Source organism: Nilaparvata lugens, chromosome 1, assembly GCF_014356525.2.
Source record: "Nilaparvata lugens isolate BPH chromosome 1, ASM1435652v1, whole genome shotgun sequence".
NCBI classification, from domain to species: Eukaryota; Metazoa; Arthropoda; class Insecta; order Hemiptera; family Delphacidae; genus Nilaparvata; species Nilaparvata lugens.
The window spans coordinates 16,538,829-16,551,784 of record NC_052504.1 but is presented as its reverse complement, the minus strand read 5'-3'; the positions used below and the strand labels follow the sequence as shown (position 1 = coordinate 16,551,784).

The 12,956-nt window shown below is 34.2% G+C and overlaps 1 protein-coding gene across 4 annotated transcripts in view; it reads left to right on the top strand.

Annotated features, from left to right (window-relative positions):
• The window catches only part of LOC111049283 (A-kinase anchor protein 9-like), a 77,685-nt gene that overhangs the window by 35,128 nt on the left and 29,601 nt on the right, over positions 1-12,956 (top strand). For all 4 annotated transcript variants that reach the window (XM_039431908.1, XM_039431916.1, XM_039431900.1 and 1 more), the window contains 4 exons: positions 537-723; positions 10,222-10,428; positions 11,556-11,708; positions 12,599-12,742. In XM_039431908.1, coding sequence (XP_039287842.1) covers positions 537-723; positions 10,222-10,428; positions 11,556-11,708; positions 12,599-12,742 — 691 coding nt within the window. The remainder of the gene's footprint in view (positions 1-536; positions 724-10,221; positions 10,429-11,555; positions 11,709-12,598; positions 12,743-12,956) is intronic.

The following is a 12,956-nucleotide window of genomic DNA, read 5'->3' as shown; positions in this document are numbered from 1 at the left end:
CAAAACAAGCTTTATTCAATGACAAAATCAATATTTACAATCATACACAAGACAATATTGAATACAATACTCTTTGTTGAAGAAAATCTTGTTTGCCTTTCCATTTATTTCCATAAAAAAAAACATTTGTAGTTGCTGTGCTGCTGTACTTTTATTCTTTTATAATCTGGCTGTGTGGCAGAGAGGACCAGGAGTCCTAACTCCGCCCTTAATAAAGGCAATAAATCAATCGATCAATTAATTCATATTTAATATATTTTGAACAGTGGTAAAATTTTTACAGAATAGAGGCATCACAGTATGTTTTGGCCAAAAGTTGCTACATTTATTTATAATGCAGTACATTAAATTTCAAATGATACAGAACTGAAGATTATTCATTGAAAATTCATGACCACATCATTACTGCGTTGAGTTGGAAATTCGGTCTACTATTAACAAAGTTTTACAGCTCTCCACTATTCATATACAATGTAGCCCAATTCATAAAATGTTCATTCAAGCAGCTGTTGTTATTATGCCTATTTTATCTGCAGGGAGCAATTGGATCTATTTAAATGTCAAACTCCTGAGGGATGTCGTTCCCCTCTTCTCTCCCTTCCAACGGACGAAATCTCTCTCCTTCAAGACCAGCTTACAAGACACACCAAAATTGAAGAAATCGCAATGAAGCGAATAAAGGATCAAGAGATGCAACTCAATAGCCTGCAATCAAGATATGAGGTAATAGACTGTGTAATATTTCAGTTTCACTAGAATTTTAACGTTATATGAAATGCAATCGTACATATCTTTGCACGTGCCATCCTATACTTTCTTACCCATGTAAAAAAGTGTGTTATCCCAGGAATGTTATAGCATGTGGCCTGCCTATGAGGGGCGATAGGTCTTATAGTTATTAGGAGCGATTTATGTCTTAAGTTATAGTTCTGGGGTAACCAAACACCTTTTTAAAAAGAAAACTTTATTTTCAAACACATAATTATAAAATATACATCGAAAAAGAGAGAAGTGCTCTCGGTGAAGTTTGGCAGTAGACTGACTAAAAGTACTATGATCGAGCATTACAATGGAATACAGCGTCAGCAATAATATTAGGTGTTGCCAGATGTAACTCCTCCCCCCTAAGAGTGAAGCTGCCCTCAGCTTCAAAGAGATTAAAAACATATATTATATTTTAAGTATTATAAACTAAGTACATGGTAGTCTGGGGCATATTTGTTCTGGTTCACGCTGTACAGTATCATTTTCAACTTCAGATTTACAACACATTAGGTTACAAAGTTTGTGCCAGATAAACAGCCGTTTGAGAAATATTATAACAATCAATAAAATTACAGTAAAAATAAGCAAAAGAATAATACATAGGTTTCGATTATCGGTCAGAGGTAACTCATCTAGAACATCAAGCTTTTGAAAATTTATATTAGCAATAGGTACTTGATCAAAGTTGAGGTTGGATAGTCGTTTTTTTTCTACAAATTCAGTTGGAAGTACAATTTCGTTTTCCCAAAATATATTTGGTTTGTAGTAACCAATCAGTGTTTCTGAGCTATTAATTTTCAACAATTGCGTTTTCTTATTAAGAAAAAGAGTAATATTCTTGTTCACATCAGTATTCAGAACCATACATGTACTAAAATTAAATAATATAAAACTATCAACTATTTCTACATATTTTATGAAAGAATCTCCGTCTTTCAAAACTACCTTACTACATCCGTCTAGATTCCTATCATTTAATAATTGCTCAATACATTATCATTAAGTTCGCTTACTTCACTACAATAATAATCATCATAAATGAGTTCACAATTTCCAGAAAATAATTTGTCATTTCGAAGAACAAAAGAAGGATGTGCAATAGTTGTTAAAATTTCGTTACCGACAATGACAGGATAAGACAATAGAAAAAACGTTTCATAAACAGTTGACAATAGCGGTACGTCCACAAAATATGAAATATGGTCTTTAAATATTCCACAATGTACTTTGCTTAGTTTCCATAACACACTAATTTTATTTGAAATAAAGCTGACATTTGAGTTTTTTTGTAGGAGAAAAAGATCATCATGAGAAATAATAGAAGAATGCAGTATTTTCAATTTACAAAATTCGAGACTAGTTACAATGTCAGATATTTTATTATTCAGAAGCAGGAGCGAGTCGAATAACAAAGAGGATTGCTGATTCATTTCCATTCGGTTGGATTCATTGAACAAAGAATTAAAGTAATTGCTGATTTTTAGATTATTCGCTCTGATTACTTTCATCTCATTATTGAATTCGTTAATAAATTTCTGATTTACAGCAAATTGCTTGTCTACATTGTTACTAAGATGATATTCATTAGATTGGACTGTCTGCAAAATTTTGTCATATCTTTCCTTATCATCAGCATCCATGTTCCCAGTGATCCACGAAATCGCGGATCCTAAACCATTAAAAAGACCTCTTTTCTGCCTATAATTAACGGATTGAATCTCATTCAATTTATTCTTAGTGTATTTCAAATTCAATTTCATCATACTTAAGCGACTCTTATCAATATTATTCCTTTTAGCGAGAAAATCAACAAATGTTTCAATATTACTTAATTCTAAACGTAAATAACTAGTATTAATATTATGAACATAGGTAAAAGTTTCATTAATTATATAAGAATTCTGTATCTTGATTGGAGCAATACCAGATGTTCTGCTCAAATCTACCATCTTATAAGACGTTGCTGGGGCCAGCAACAGGAGAATTAGGGGCAGTACCATCACGTCCTGTAACAAATAAATCCTTTTTCTTACCCTTCACCGGTTTTTTAGGCCGTTTCATTCTGTTAGGGTGCAATTTGAAAGGGCGTTTTTGGATAGCTTTAGGATTCCTAGCTAATTGCTGTGTTGTATCGTAATTTACTTTGATGAATTTCGGTTTTGTTTTCTTATTAAATGTCGATTTTATGTGTGGCTCGTTTTCAATTTCAACATTCTTCTCACGATTAACATTCAATTTCTCAGTACGTTTTTGTTTTTCTTCTTCAATTTTATTCTTAATCATTTTATGCACTAGGTTGACTCGTTCAAGATACTGTTGGGACAGTTGTTCAGTTACTAATCTCTCTGTTATTCCGTTTACAAAAGGGTTATTCGATATTCCATATGTTATTTCCATAGGAGACATTTTCAATGTAGAGTTTAGAGTATTATTGAAGGCAATTACCGCTAATTTCATATTAGTTTCAGTGGTGTTGGTTTTATTTTCAAGTTGAATGGCATTCAGAATTTCAATAAGTGTAGAATGAGTCCTTTCTACCAAACCTTGCGAGTCTGGGTGTCCGGGAGTAACGTAATATGGTTCAATGCCATAAAGTCTCAGGAAATCACGTAGGCCTGCATTGTCAAATTCACGTCCGTTGTCCATTTGTACAATTTTTGGTATGGGGAAAGCAGAGAAATAGTCGTTTAAGCATTCTTGGATATCGACTTGGTTCAAACTTTTTATTGGATGGACCGTTAGCCGTTTGGAAAAACAGTCAGTCATCGTTAAAAACTTTATTTTGTCATATTGGAAGCAATCAATCTGTATTTTTTCGAACGGTGTTTCAGGAGTGGGTGTGATTTTATAGTCAACTCGAACGGGTCTCCTGTCATATTTAACCTTTAAGCAAACAGCACATTTATTAATGTAACCAGTCACATCCTGTAGCATTGATGGCCAGTAATATTTACGTCGTATTTGATTATAAGATTCATTGATACCACGGTGGAATGTTTTACCCTCATGATAATTAGAGATTACCTGTTTTTGTTCATCATTTTGTGTCACATCTAAGTTCATTCTTTTATACCGTTTAAGTTTGATCGAATCAAAAGTCTCTAGCAGTACGTTCTTGAAATTGTTAAAAATCCGTTCATACTCATCGTATAGGGCTCCGGCACGCGAGCAGAAAACTCCATACTTTGTATTCGGTTTCAAATACTCTATACATTTGTCCTTCATGTCATCGTAATCATTAGCATTCCTAAAATAAATAATCAATCTATTTTTATCAAAAATCTTAATCAAGCGAGGGGGTTGGTCACCTCGTTCAAGTACTAATTGGTTATGTTCTACATTCAGAATCTTATCGTCATCAGCAATAGTTACTTGCTCGTTTGAACTCTCTTGAGAGTGTATTGTGGCTAAACTGTTATTATCATCTTCACGTTCATTACCATTTTCATTATTATTTACAACATTTTCATAATCAATATCACGCACAATGTTTTCATTAGCATCATTGTCGTCATTTCTATTATCAATACGTATAATATCATCATTATCAGTTCCTACGGCCGGGTTATCTATTTGTTGGAGAATTTCATCAAGGGAACTAACGTCTATGGAGGGAGCTTCAGTACGAGTATTGAATCGCAGCAATTCGTCCACGTTAATATCATCGAATTCATGATCAGGGTCGTGAGCACTATTATCAAAACCGTGAAAGCCATCTTCTAGACCAGTTTCGTGGGGGTCAGTAGCAATATTCGCAAACCCGCGAAAGCCATCTTCAAAACCTAAAAAATCATCTTCCTCATTTCCCATCATGTGAACATTATTAGGACGAGACAGAGCGTCCGCTACGTAATTGGTCTTCCCATTTATGTAAATAATATCAAAATCAAATTCCTCTAATAATAGTTTCCATCTAATGAGTTTCGAGTTCGGTTCTTTGATGCTATGAAGCCACTGGAGAGGCTTGTGATCAGTTTGAATGAGAAACTTCCGTCCGTATAAATAAGGTCTGAAATATTTACAGCACCAGACAATAGCCAATAACTCTTTTTCTATGGTGGAGAGATTGATCTCATGTTTATTCAAAGTTCGCGAAGCATACGCTACTGGTAGATCTTTTCCTTCAAAAACTTGGGATAATACCCCTCCTATAGCATAATTGCTCGCGTCAGTCGTGACAATGAACTGTTTAGAGAAATCAGGGAGTTGTAATATTGGACTGTTCTGTAACATTGTTTTCAATTTCTCAAATGCATTTACATATTCTGTATTATTAATATCGATCTTTACATCCTTTTTCAATGCCTGAGTCAGAGGTTTTGCGATTTTTGCATAGTTCTGTATCATTTTCCTATAGTAGCCTGTTAACCCTAAGAATTGTTTGATTTGTTTTTCGGTTTTAGGTATTTTAAAATCCTTTATGGCCTGCAATTTGGCTGGGTTGGGTTGAATACCGCGTTCTGAAACAATGTGGCCAAGGTATAACAATTCTCTTTTGAAAAATTCGGTTTTGTCAAGCTGTATTTTGAGATTGTGATTTTGTAGTTTCTTGAAAACAGATTTTAAATGTTTCAAATGTTCTTCCAAATTGTCAGAGAATACTATTATATCATCCATATATACTAATACATTCGGCATTTTAGCAAACAATATATTCATATTTCTTTGAAAGAATGGGGGTGCATTTTTCAGCCCGAAAGGGAGCCTAAGAAACTCGTAGTGACCATCTTCCGTTGAAAAAGCAGTTTTAGGAACAGATTCTGGGTCCATTTCGATTTGATGGAAACCTGAGTACAAATCTATTGTGGAGAAATAAGTGGCTCTCCCAATTTTACCGAAAAGATCTTCAATGTTTGGTAAAGGATATTTATCAGCTATCGTCTTGTCATTAAGTTTCCTGTAGTCTATCACCATTCTTATTTTCTTTTTTCCTGAAGCATCTAGTTTTTTTGGAACAACCCATATTGGGGAATTGTATGGAGAGTTGGAGGGTTGAATGATTTTATTTTGCAGCAGTTTATCAATTTCGATTTGTACGTCTTTCTTGAATATTTGTGGGTACCTATAGTTTCGTGTGTACACAGGATTGTCATCTACAGTATTGATCTTATGTTTTAATAAGTTTGTTGAACCAAGAGGAATATTATCAAGCTTTATTATCGCAGGGAATTTGATAATTAAATCGTATATCTCTCTTTTTTCTTCGTCATTCATGTGGTCAGTTCGTAAAGTTTCATGGATCAATTTCTTTATCAATGCAAAATTTTCAGGACGTGTGGTCATTGAGTCATTATGCGAGTCAAGAATCGTTTCTACTTCCTCAATTTCCATGGGTTCAGGACTGATGGTCATGAGTTCATGAGAGAAAGCTATACAAGTACATTCACCATTAACAATATCAACTATACCTTCTTCAATACAATAGTTAGAATTATTTATAGGTTTAAGTAATCCCTGTCCTACAGTGGGAATAGACCTAACTGGGATAGTTATTACATTAAATCCAGGTTTCAATTCAATTTGTTTTCTACTAGAATTAATTACAGATAATAACGGTTTTGATACGTTGCCATAATCTAACGTATTAGTCTCATAATTTACATGGGCTTTGAGTTGTTGCATTGTTTCATTACCTAAAAGAATATCGTACCTGTCGGAAAAATCATATATATACATCTTAATTCTAGAAAGATTCGGAAATAATGTGGATGGACCAAAAAATATATACTCATGTCCACCACTTGTACCAGCCGGGGTTTTTACAACAAATTTTTCCTTATATCTAGTTACAGTTGGCGGTACAATTGCAGGATGTACATAATTCATCATCGATCCAGTGTCAACAAGCCATTTTCTGTTTACATCATCGACAAAATAGGGTAGCGATTTATCAATAATATTCAATTCAAGCTGTTTGGGGGGGTTTCCGCCGGATTGGGGCCACACTCTAAAAAATGATCTGCCATTTCATTCACAGCTGATGTTAGATTGTTGAGTTGCGATTGCAACAATTGAATACGAGTCGATGCATTTACTTGATTGATATCATCATTTGATTCATCGAGATAGTGAAGATCCTGGAAAGGATTTTTTCTTGCCGAATTGTTAGCATTTCTATTAGTAGAAGCAGTACGCATGGAGACAGTATTCTGCGAGTCCCAGTTGTGAGACTGTTGAATGTTTCGTGCTCCGTTTGAAAAGTTACGAGAATTGTTATTGAAAGATTTCGGTTGGAAATTTTGAAATTGCGACTGCTGAAAAGTAGAGGTAGAGGGAACTACACTTTGTTGGAAATTAGAATGTTGAGGCTGTTGAAAATGGATTTGATGAGGTTGTTGGAACCGATTCTGAGTAGTGAAGGGTTGCTGGAACCGATTCTGATTGAAGTGTTGCTGGCGGAAATTCCGAGGAGAAAATTGTCGGAATTGATGAAAACTGGTTGTGGTTGAAAGAAATTCCGCGGTTGGAACTGAGAATTGATTTGCTTTTCACTCACTGCACTTTTGTCACTTACGGGCTCTGCACATTTTAATTGTTTCAAAACAATGCTACAATCACTGCGCAGGGTATCGCGGGCGTCGTCCAAGTTCTTGAGTTTGTATACCTGAAGATGAGCTCCGAGTGTTGGATGAACACCGTGAATGAGCGTGCGGACAAGAGTTGTATCGAGTTGTTCGAGAAGATTTTTCAGGAGATCCCCGGTTACACCATCAAGCTTATAGCGGGTCACCACTCTGGTGCGTTTTTCACTGAGTCTTTGTAGGAAGTCGAGGGGGTGTTCGTATTGGAATGATTTCATTACAGCAATTTCGGCTATTAGGTCAGGGACCGTGCGTTTATCAGAGAAGCTTTTCGTTAAAAGTTCAATAAGTTCAGCTAAGTTGGAACACTCGCAATTTTGTACAACATCATCTGCAGCACCTTCCAAACTGTGGAGGGCGGCAGTAAATAACAGCCAATGATTTTCTTCGCGTTGTGATTGTTCAATTTTATCGTTACAATACAGATTGAAAATGTCTTGGAGAGATTTGATAAATTTTGGAATTTTATTGGAAGTTCCATCGAATTTTGGAATATAGTCCAGCAAATATTTCGGGATAGATTTGGTTGACATGATCACAGGGTCTAATTTTGACGGTCGAATGAGTGTAGAAGATGAAGTGAAGAAAATGTTCGCATCTGTACTTACAGTTGATGGTAGTTTTACTTCCGTCTCAAATTTGTGGAAGGAGTCTTCGTTGTCTGCCAGGTTGAACTTCGAAGGTCGCAGGTGTGGTACGCAGAGAACTTGTCTTGAAGGGTTCACCTCACTCACTGGTTTTCCGGATTTTTCACGAAGTCGAAATTAAAGATCGCGAATCGAAAAAAACTTGTTGTTAAATGAACAACCTCGAAAAAACGTAAGGAAGGTAGTTCGGGCGCCAGTTATAGTTCTGGGGTAACCAAACACCTTTTTAAAAAGAAAACTTTATTTTCAAACACATAATTATAAAATATACATCGAAAAAGAGAGAAGTGCTCTCGGTGAAGTTTGGCAGTAGACTGACTAAAAGTACTATGATCGAGCATTACAATGGAATACAGCGTCAGCAATAATATTAGGTGTTGCCAGATGTAACTTTAGATCGCTCTTTAAGATAAGGGCCGGGACCTTACAGTAAGATGCGTTAGGAAAAGACTATCCACTTTATGACACCACTTTGACGAGCCTTCTGCAAAAATTCAACCCTAGCATAACACACTTTTACACGAGGTTAATCACATCCACTCCCAAATTAAACCACTGCATAATCATCTGATCAGCAATAGGCCTATCCTAAACAATTTTTTTTTTATTTATTTTTCAATTAATAATGATGAATTCTCCTTTAAAACTTTAATCTTATTCCAATTAATAATGATTAAATCCCCTTTTAAACTTCAATCTTCTTCTAATCAAAAAAATATAATCATGTCTCACCAGGTTCTCTAAAAAACTGGGAACCGTTGGTTCTCCGCACTGGTATCGGGTGCGGCAGCAAAACTTCCTTTTTTTAAGTGAACGCCATTCAGTCAGCTGATCTCTTAGTAGAGCGAATTTGGTCTCGTTAGCGAAGTCAGATCATAACGTTTTCTTCTCGACATGTTCATTCGAATTTTTCATGCATTGGAACAATGAGAAGTATGCATTTGCCGTTCAGATATATTTTTCGAGCGGATGTTCTGGATCACAACCCAGCGCGCATTTCAAAATCGCTTTAATTTAGCCCCTTTGGCTACTGTCCCGGACCGGAATACAATTGTTACGTGGGTCACTACGTTCAGGCAAACTGCAAGTGCGACAAGACGAAGAACTAAGTCCCTCGGCCTCGGCCCATTAGGTCACCTGAGAATATTGAGGCAGCGAGAGTTTCAATATTGTGATCACTACAGAGTTCTGCGCGCAAACATGCGCCTGCTCTTGGACTTTCCGATCGTTCTGTGAGACGAATTCCATCCTTAGAAGATGGCACTTGTTCAGGAACATTCTGAACGTGACTTCAATCGAGGGAGCACTTCCATGACGCCTCATATCAATTAAGAGCGATTTGGAATGGCCAGTCCGATCTCCCTATTTGAACCCTTGTGACTTTTTTCTATGGGGGTTTTTGAAATCCCTTGTTTATTTGATCCGTTCAAGGACCCTACAAGATTTGAAGACCAATATCAGGGAAGAAATTACTAACATAACGTCTGCTAGCAAGAGTCATGGCAAACGCCAAAAATCGGTTTACTCAGTGAATGGGGGACATCATCTACCTGATTTGATATTCAAAACTAATTGAAAATAACTTTATATATGTGTCTACATTACAAAAAAATAAATACAAACTTTCTGATCCATACAAAGAGTTTTATTTACTTAAAAAAAGGAAGTTTCGCTGCCGCACCCTGTATAAGCCAAAAAATGTATTCTTTTTGAATAAATACTGAAAGTATAATTGATTGACTTAATGATGAGCATTGGTGGCTCAAGTTTTACTCTGTCACATAAACTCTCATTCTATTTGTTTGTTCTTTTTGAAATTGTAGAAGTATTGAAATTCAATAGAACCTATAACTAGTGACTTATGTTGTGTTACAGCATTCATTTAAAATTGATAATTATTATCCCTGTAAAAATGTTGTGTATGGTGGAAGAAATTGACATTCTTTTTCTCAAATATTGTTTATCTTACTTGTTGCTGATCTGTCCTACTGTCATCACACCACTTTTCAGTTACTACAGCACTCATAGTAATTATTTTGTATACAATCAAGTAGTCTTCTCTTTGGAATATCTGAAATAATTCTCATTCTATGGTTTTACCTCCTCGTTCAATTTTGTTTATATAGCAGTTCACAAGTCCTATCATCCTATTTCTCAATCATTTTATTTCCTCCCAGAATCAGATGTAGCCATCGAATTAATTTCTGTTTCTCGATTGTAACTTGTAGGATGTGCTAGCTGAGAAAGAAGTGCTACAAGTGAAGTGTGATAAGCAGCTGTCGACTATTGCCTCAACCAAAACCACTTTGGACGAGGTGCGAAGGCGGGCCGAGTGGCAGCAGAACAAGTGTGACGCCATCAACTTGGACAAGATTGCCGTTCTCGAAAAGGAAGTGCACACTTTGCAAAACTCCATCAGAAGCAAAGAAAGAGAGGTACGATGCTCTTGAGTTGGGTAGTGTTGTTAGATTTGCAAAATATCCCATTCTAACTTCTTAAAATGTATGAATTCAGGGCTACTTTCTTTTATTTATAAAATAGAATTATAGTACCATTTGAAATTAATAAAATAATAAAAATTAGTAATACAAATAATAACAACTAGTTTCAGTGTTCATACCGTCATAACCTGACGATGGTGTGAACACTGAAACTAGTTGTTATTATTTGTATTCTTAATTTATTATTTTGTTAATTTAAAAGGGTACTATAATTCTATTCTAACTATTTGTATCAAAATATGAATTACTTTACAATTTATTTGTATGGTGTTACTAATTTTTTTGATTGAATAAGCTAGTACATTATAAAAGTAAATAAACTAATAGTTTTAAAAATCAAAAAATGTACTAGTTTATTTAATTAAAAGAGTAATAATTATAAGTAGACTACTAAACGAAAATCCAAATTAAATGCTGTCAACCACCATGAAGAGTTGTGCTACTGCAAATATTGACAAGGGGAGAACAGCTAGCGTTGACGACATTCGAATTGTATTTTCGTTTATTAATTAATTATTATTAATTCGTTAGCATATTTGAATAAATGCAATATCTTATTTATTTTATTTCTATCTGTGAAGAATTTGAAGTAAATACATATAAACAAACTAACTATACTATGAGGAGCGAATTAACTGATAATAGAATTAACTTGTATAAAACCTGAAAAAGCCTAAATATATCATGTTTAAATAATGGTCAAATAAATTTGGTTCTTACCTATGATCATTTTCTAAGAACATCCAAGATAATAATCCTATTTCATACACAGAATTACATACTAAAACAGTTCGTTCATATTTTGCAAGATTTTTGTCATAGTGCACTATATTCTCTATACAGAATACGGAACTGTTGAGTTTTTACTGTATTAATATGTTGATGAAGGGTTTCATTGGAAATTATAAATAATACGGTCATTATTTTTATTCTAAGTCGACAATAGAAATAAATTATGAATTTTCTTTTTTGGAATTTCCGAGTTGAAAGAATGTTTCAAATTAATCTAGAAAATATTCGTAACTGATATTTATTATGTTCATTTTTCTGTTGTCATACAGGTAGCTACTCATCAACAGCAAATAAGTAACTTACAGAGGATTGTCGCTGATAAAGAAGTAGAACTATGCAATTATGTTGACAGTCAAAACAATCAAGTCGAGTTTCTTCAGCAGAAACTGAAGTTCATGGAAATCGAGAAAGAAAAGATGATTGTAAGTTTGCAACTAATTCTTTATAAATGAATAGATAAAAAATTATAATGCATCAATGTTGAGGATGATTATTGTTTTATTCTATATGTTTTCAGTAGCAGGTCATATTATTAATTTTCCTTCAAAGCATTTATCTGTTGTGTTATGTGTTAACTCATACGTGCTGTAGGTATTAAATTGTGTTAGAGGATTTACTGGATTGTAGAGTTGATTCCGTATTTTTAACTCATTCAATTATTCAACTTGAATAACCTGTTACTGTAATACTATAGTTGAATAAAAAACACAATAAGTTACAAGTTATTGACTGATTTTTTATAATTTTACTTCATTTGCCAAAATTTTCCACGACTGCAGACTAGAAATGTCTATAGCTAGAAATATTTTCGGTCATGAGCATTTATTCATTAATTCATTCATACAATACGTACATTATCAAAATGATAGGGAGAGAAAAAATAAGGTAACCTTGTACTATTCCTCTCCCAAATTTAGATAGGGTTAAACATAGTCCGAAATAGGTTAAGTCTTGTAGTTCTTCACTTCACAAAATTGTCAGTCTTTAAATATGTTTGCAAAGTTTATTTTCAAATTTATATGTTTCAAAACCAAAAATGGATAAAATTTTTCACTTTATTATTACTTACCTCAATAGAAAAGATTCACAAAAAATATTCAAGAAAAGTTTGTTTTCCTGTTTTTGTTCAGTTAGTGATGATTAAAGAAACGTTAAATTTAAAGAGTTGGATTTTTATTTAATTTAGAGTTGTCAGTTCTTTAGCATAATTTGACATAGTCTATTCCAATAATTTGGAATAAGAAAATTCTCGGCCATGAGCATAATTTGACATAGTCTATTCCAAAAATTTTAAAATTTTCATTTGTTGCAGGTAATGCTGAATAAAATGAGGGAAGGCCATAATATTAGCTTACCAGCTTTGATGGAAGAACTTTTGGCAGAGAAGAATGCTGACATCGATTACCTTGAACAAATGGTGAAAGAATTACGTGATGGCCATGTAAATACCTCTTTTGTAAGTGAAGTTCCATGTGCATTCGTCCGTTAGGTTTTCCGTAATCTCTTGAAATTTTACACTATAAAGATCTCTACTATCAAGAAATAAAAAATCCAATTACCCTTTTTATTTCTTGATAATTAAGAGTAGCCCTAACCATAAAGTTGAGCTCTCTACTGCTTGTCCAAGTGAAAACCATCCGATTTAAGATTATTATTTCTTGTTAGCAATT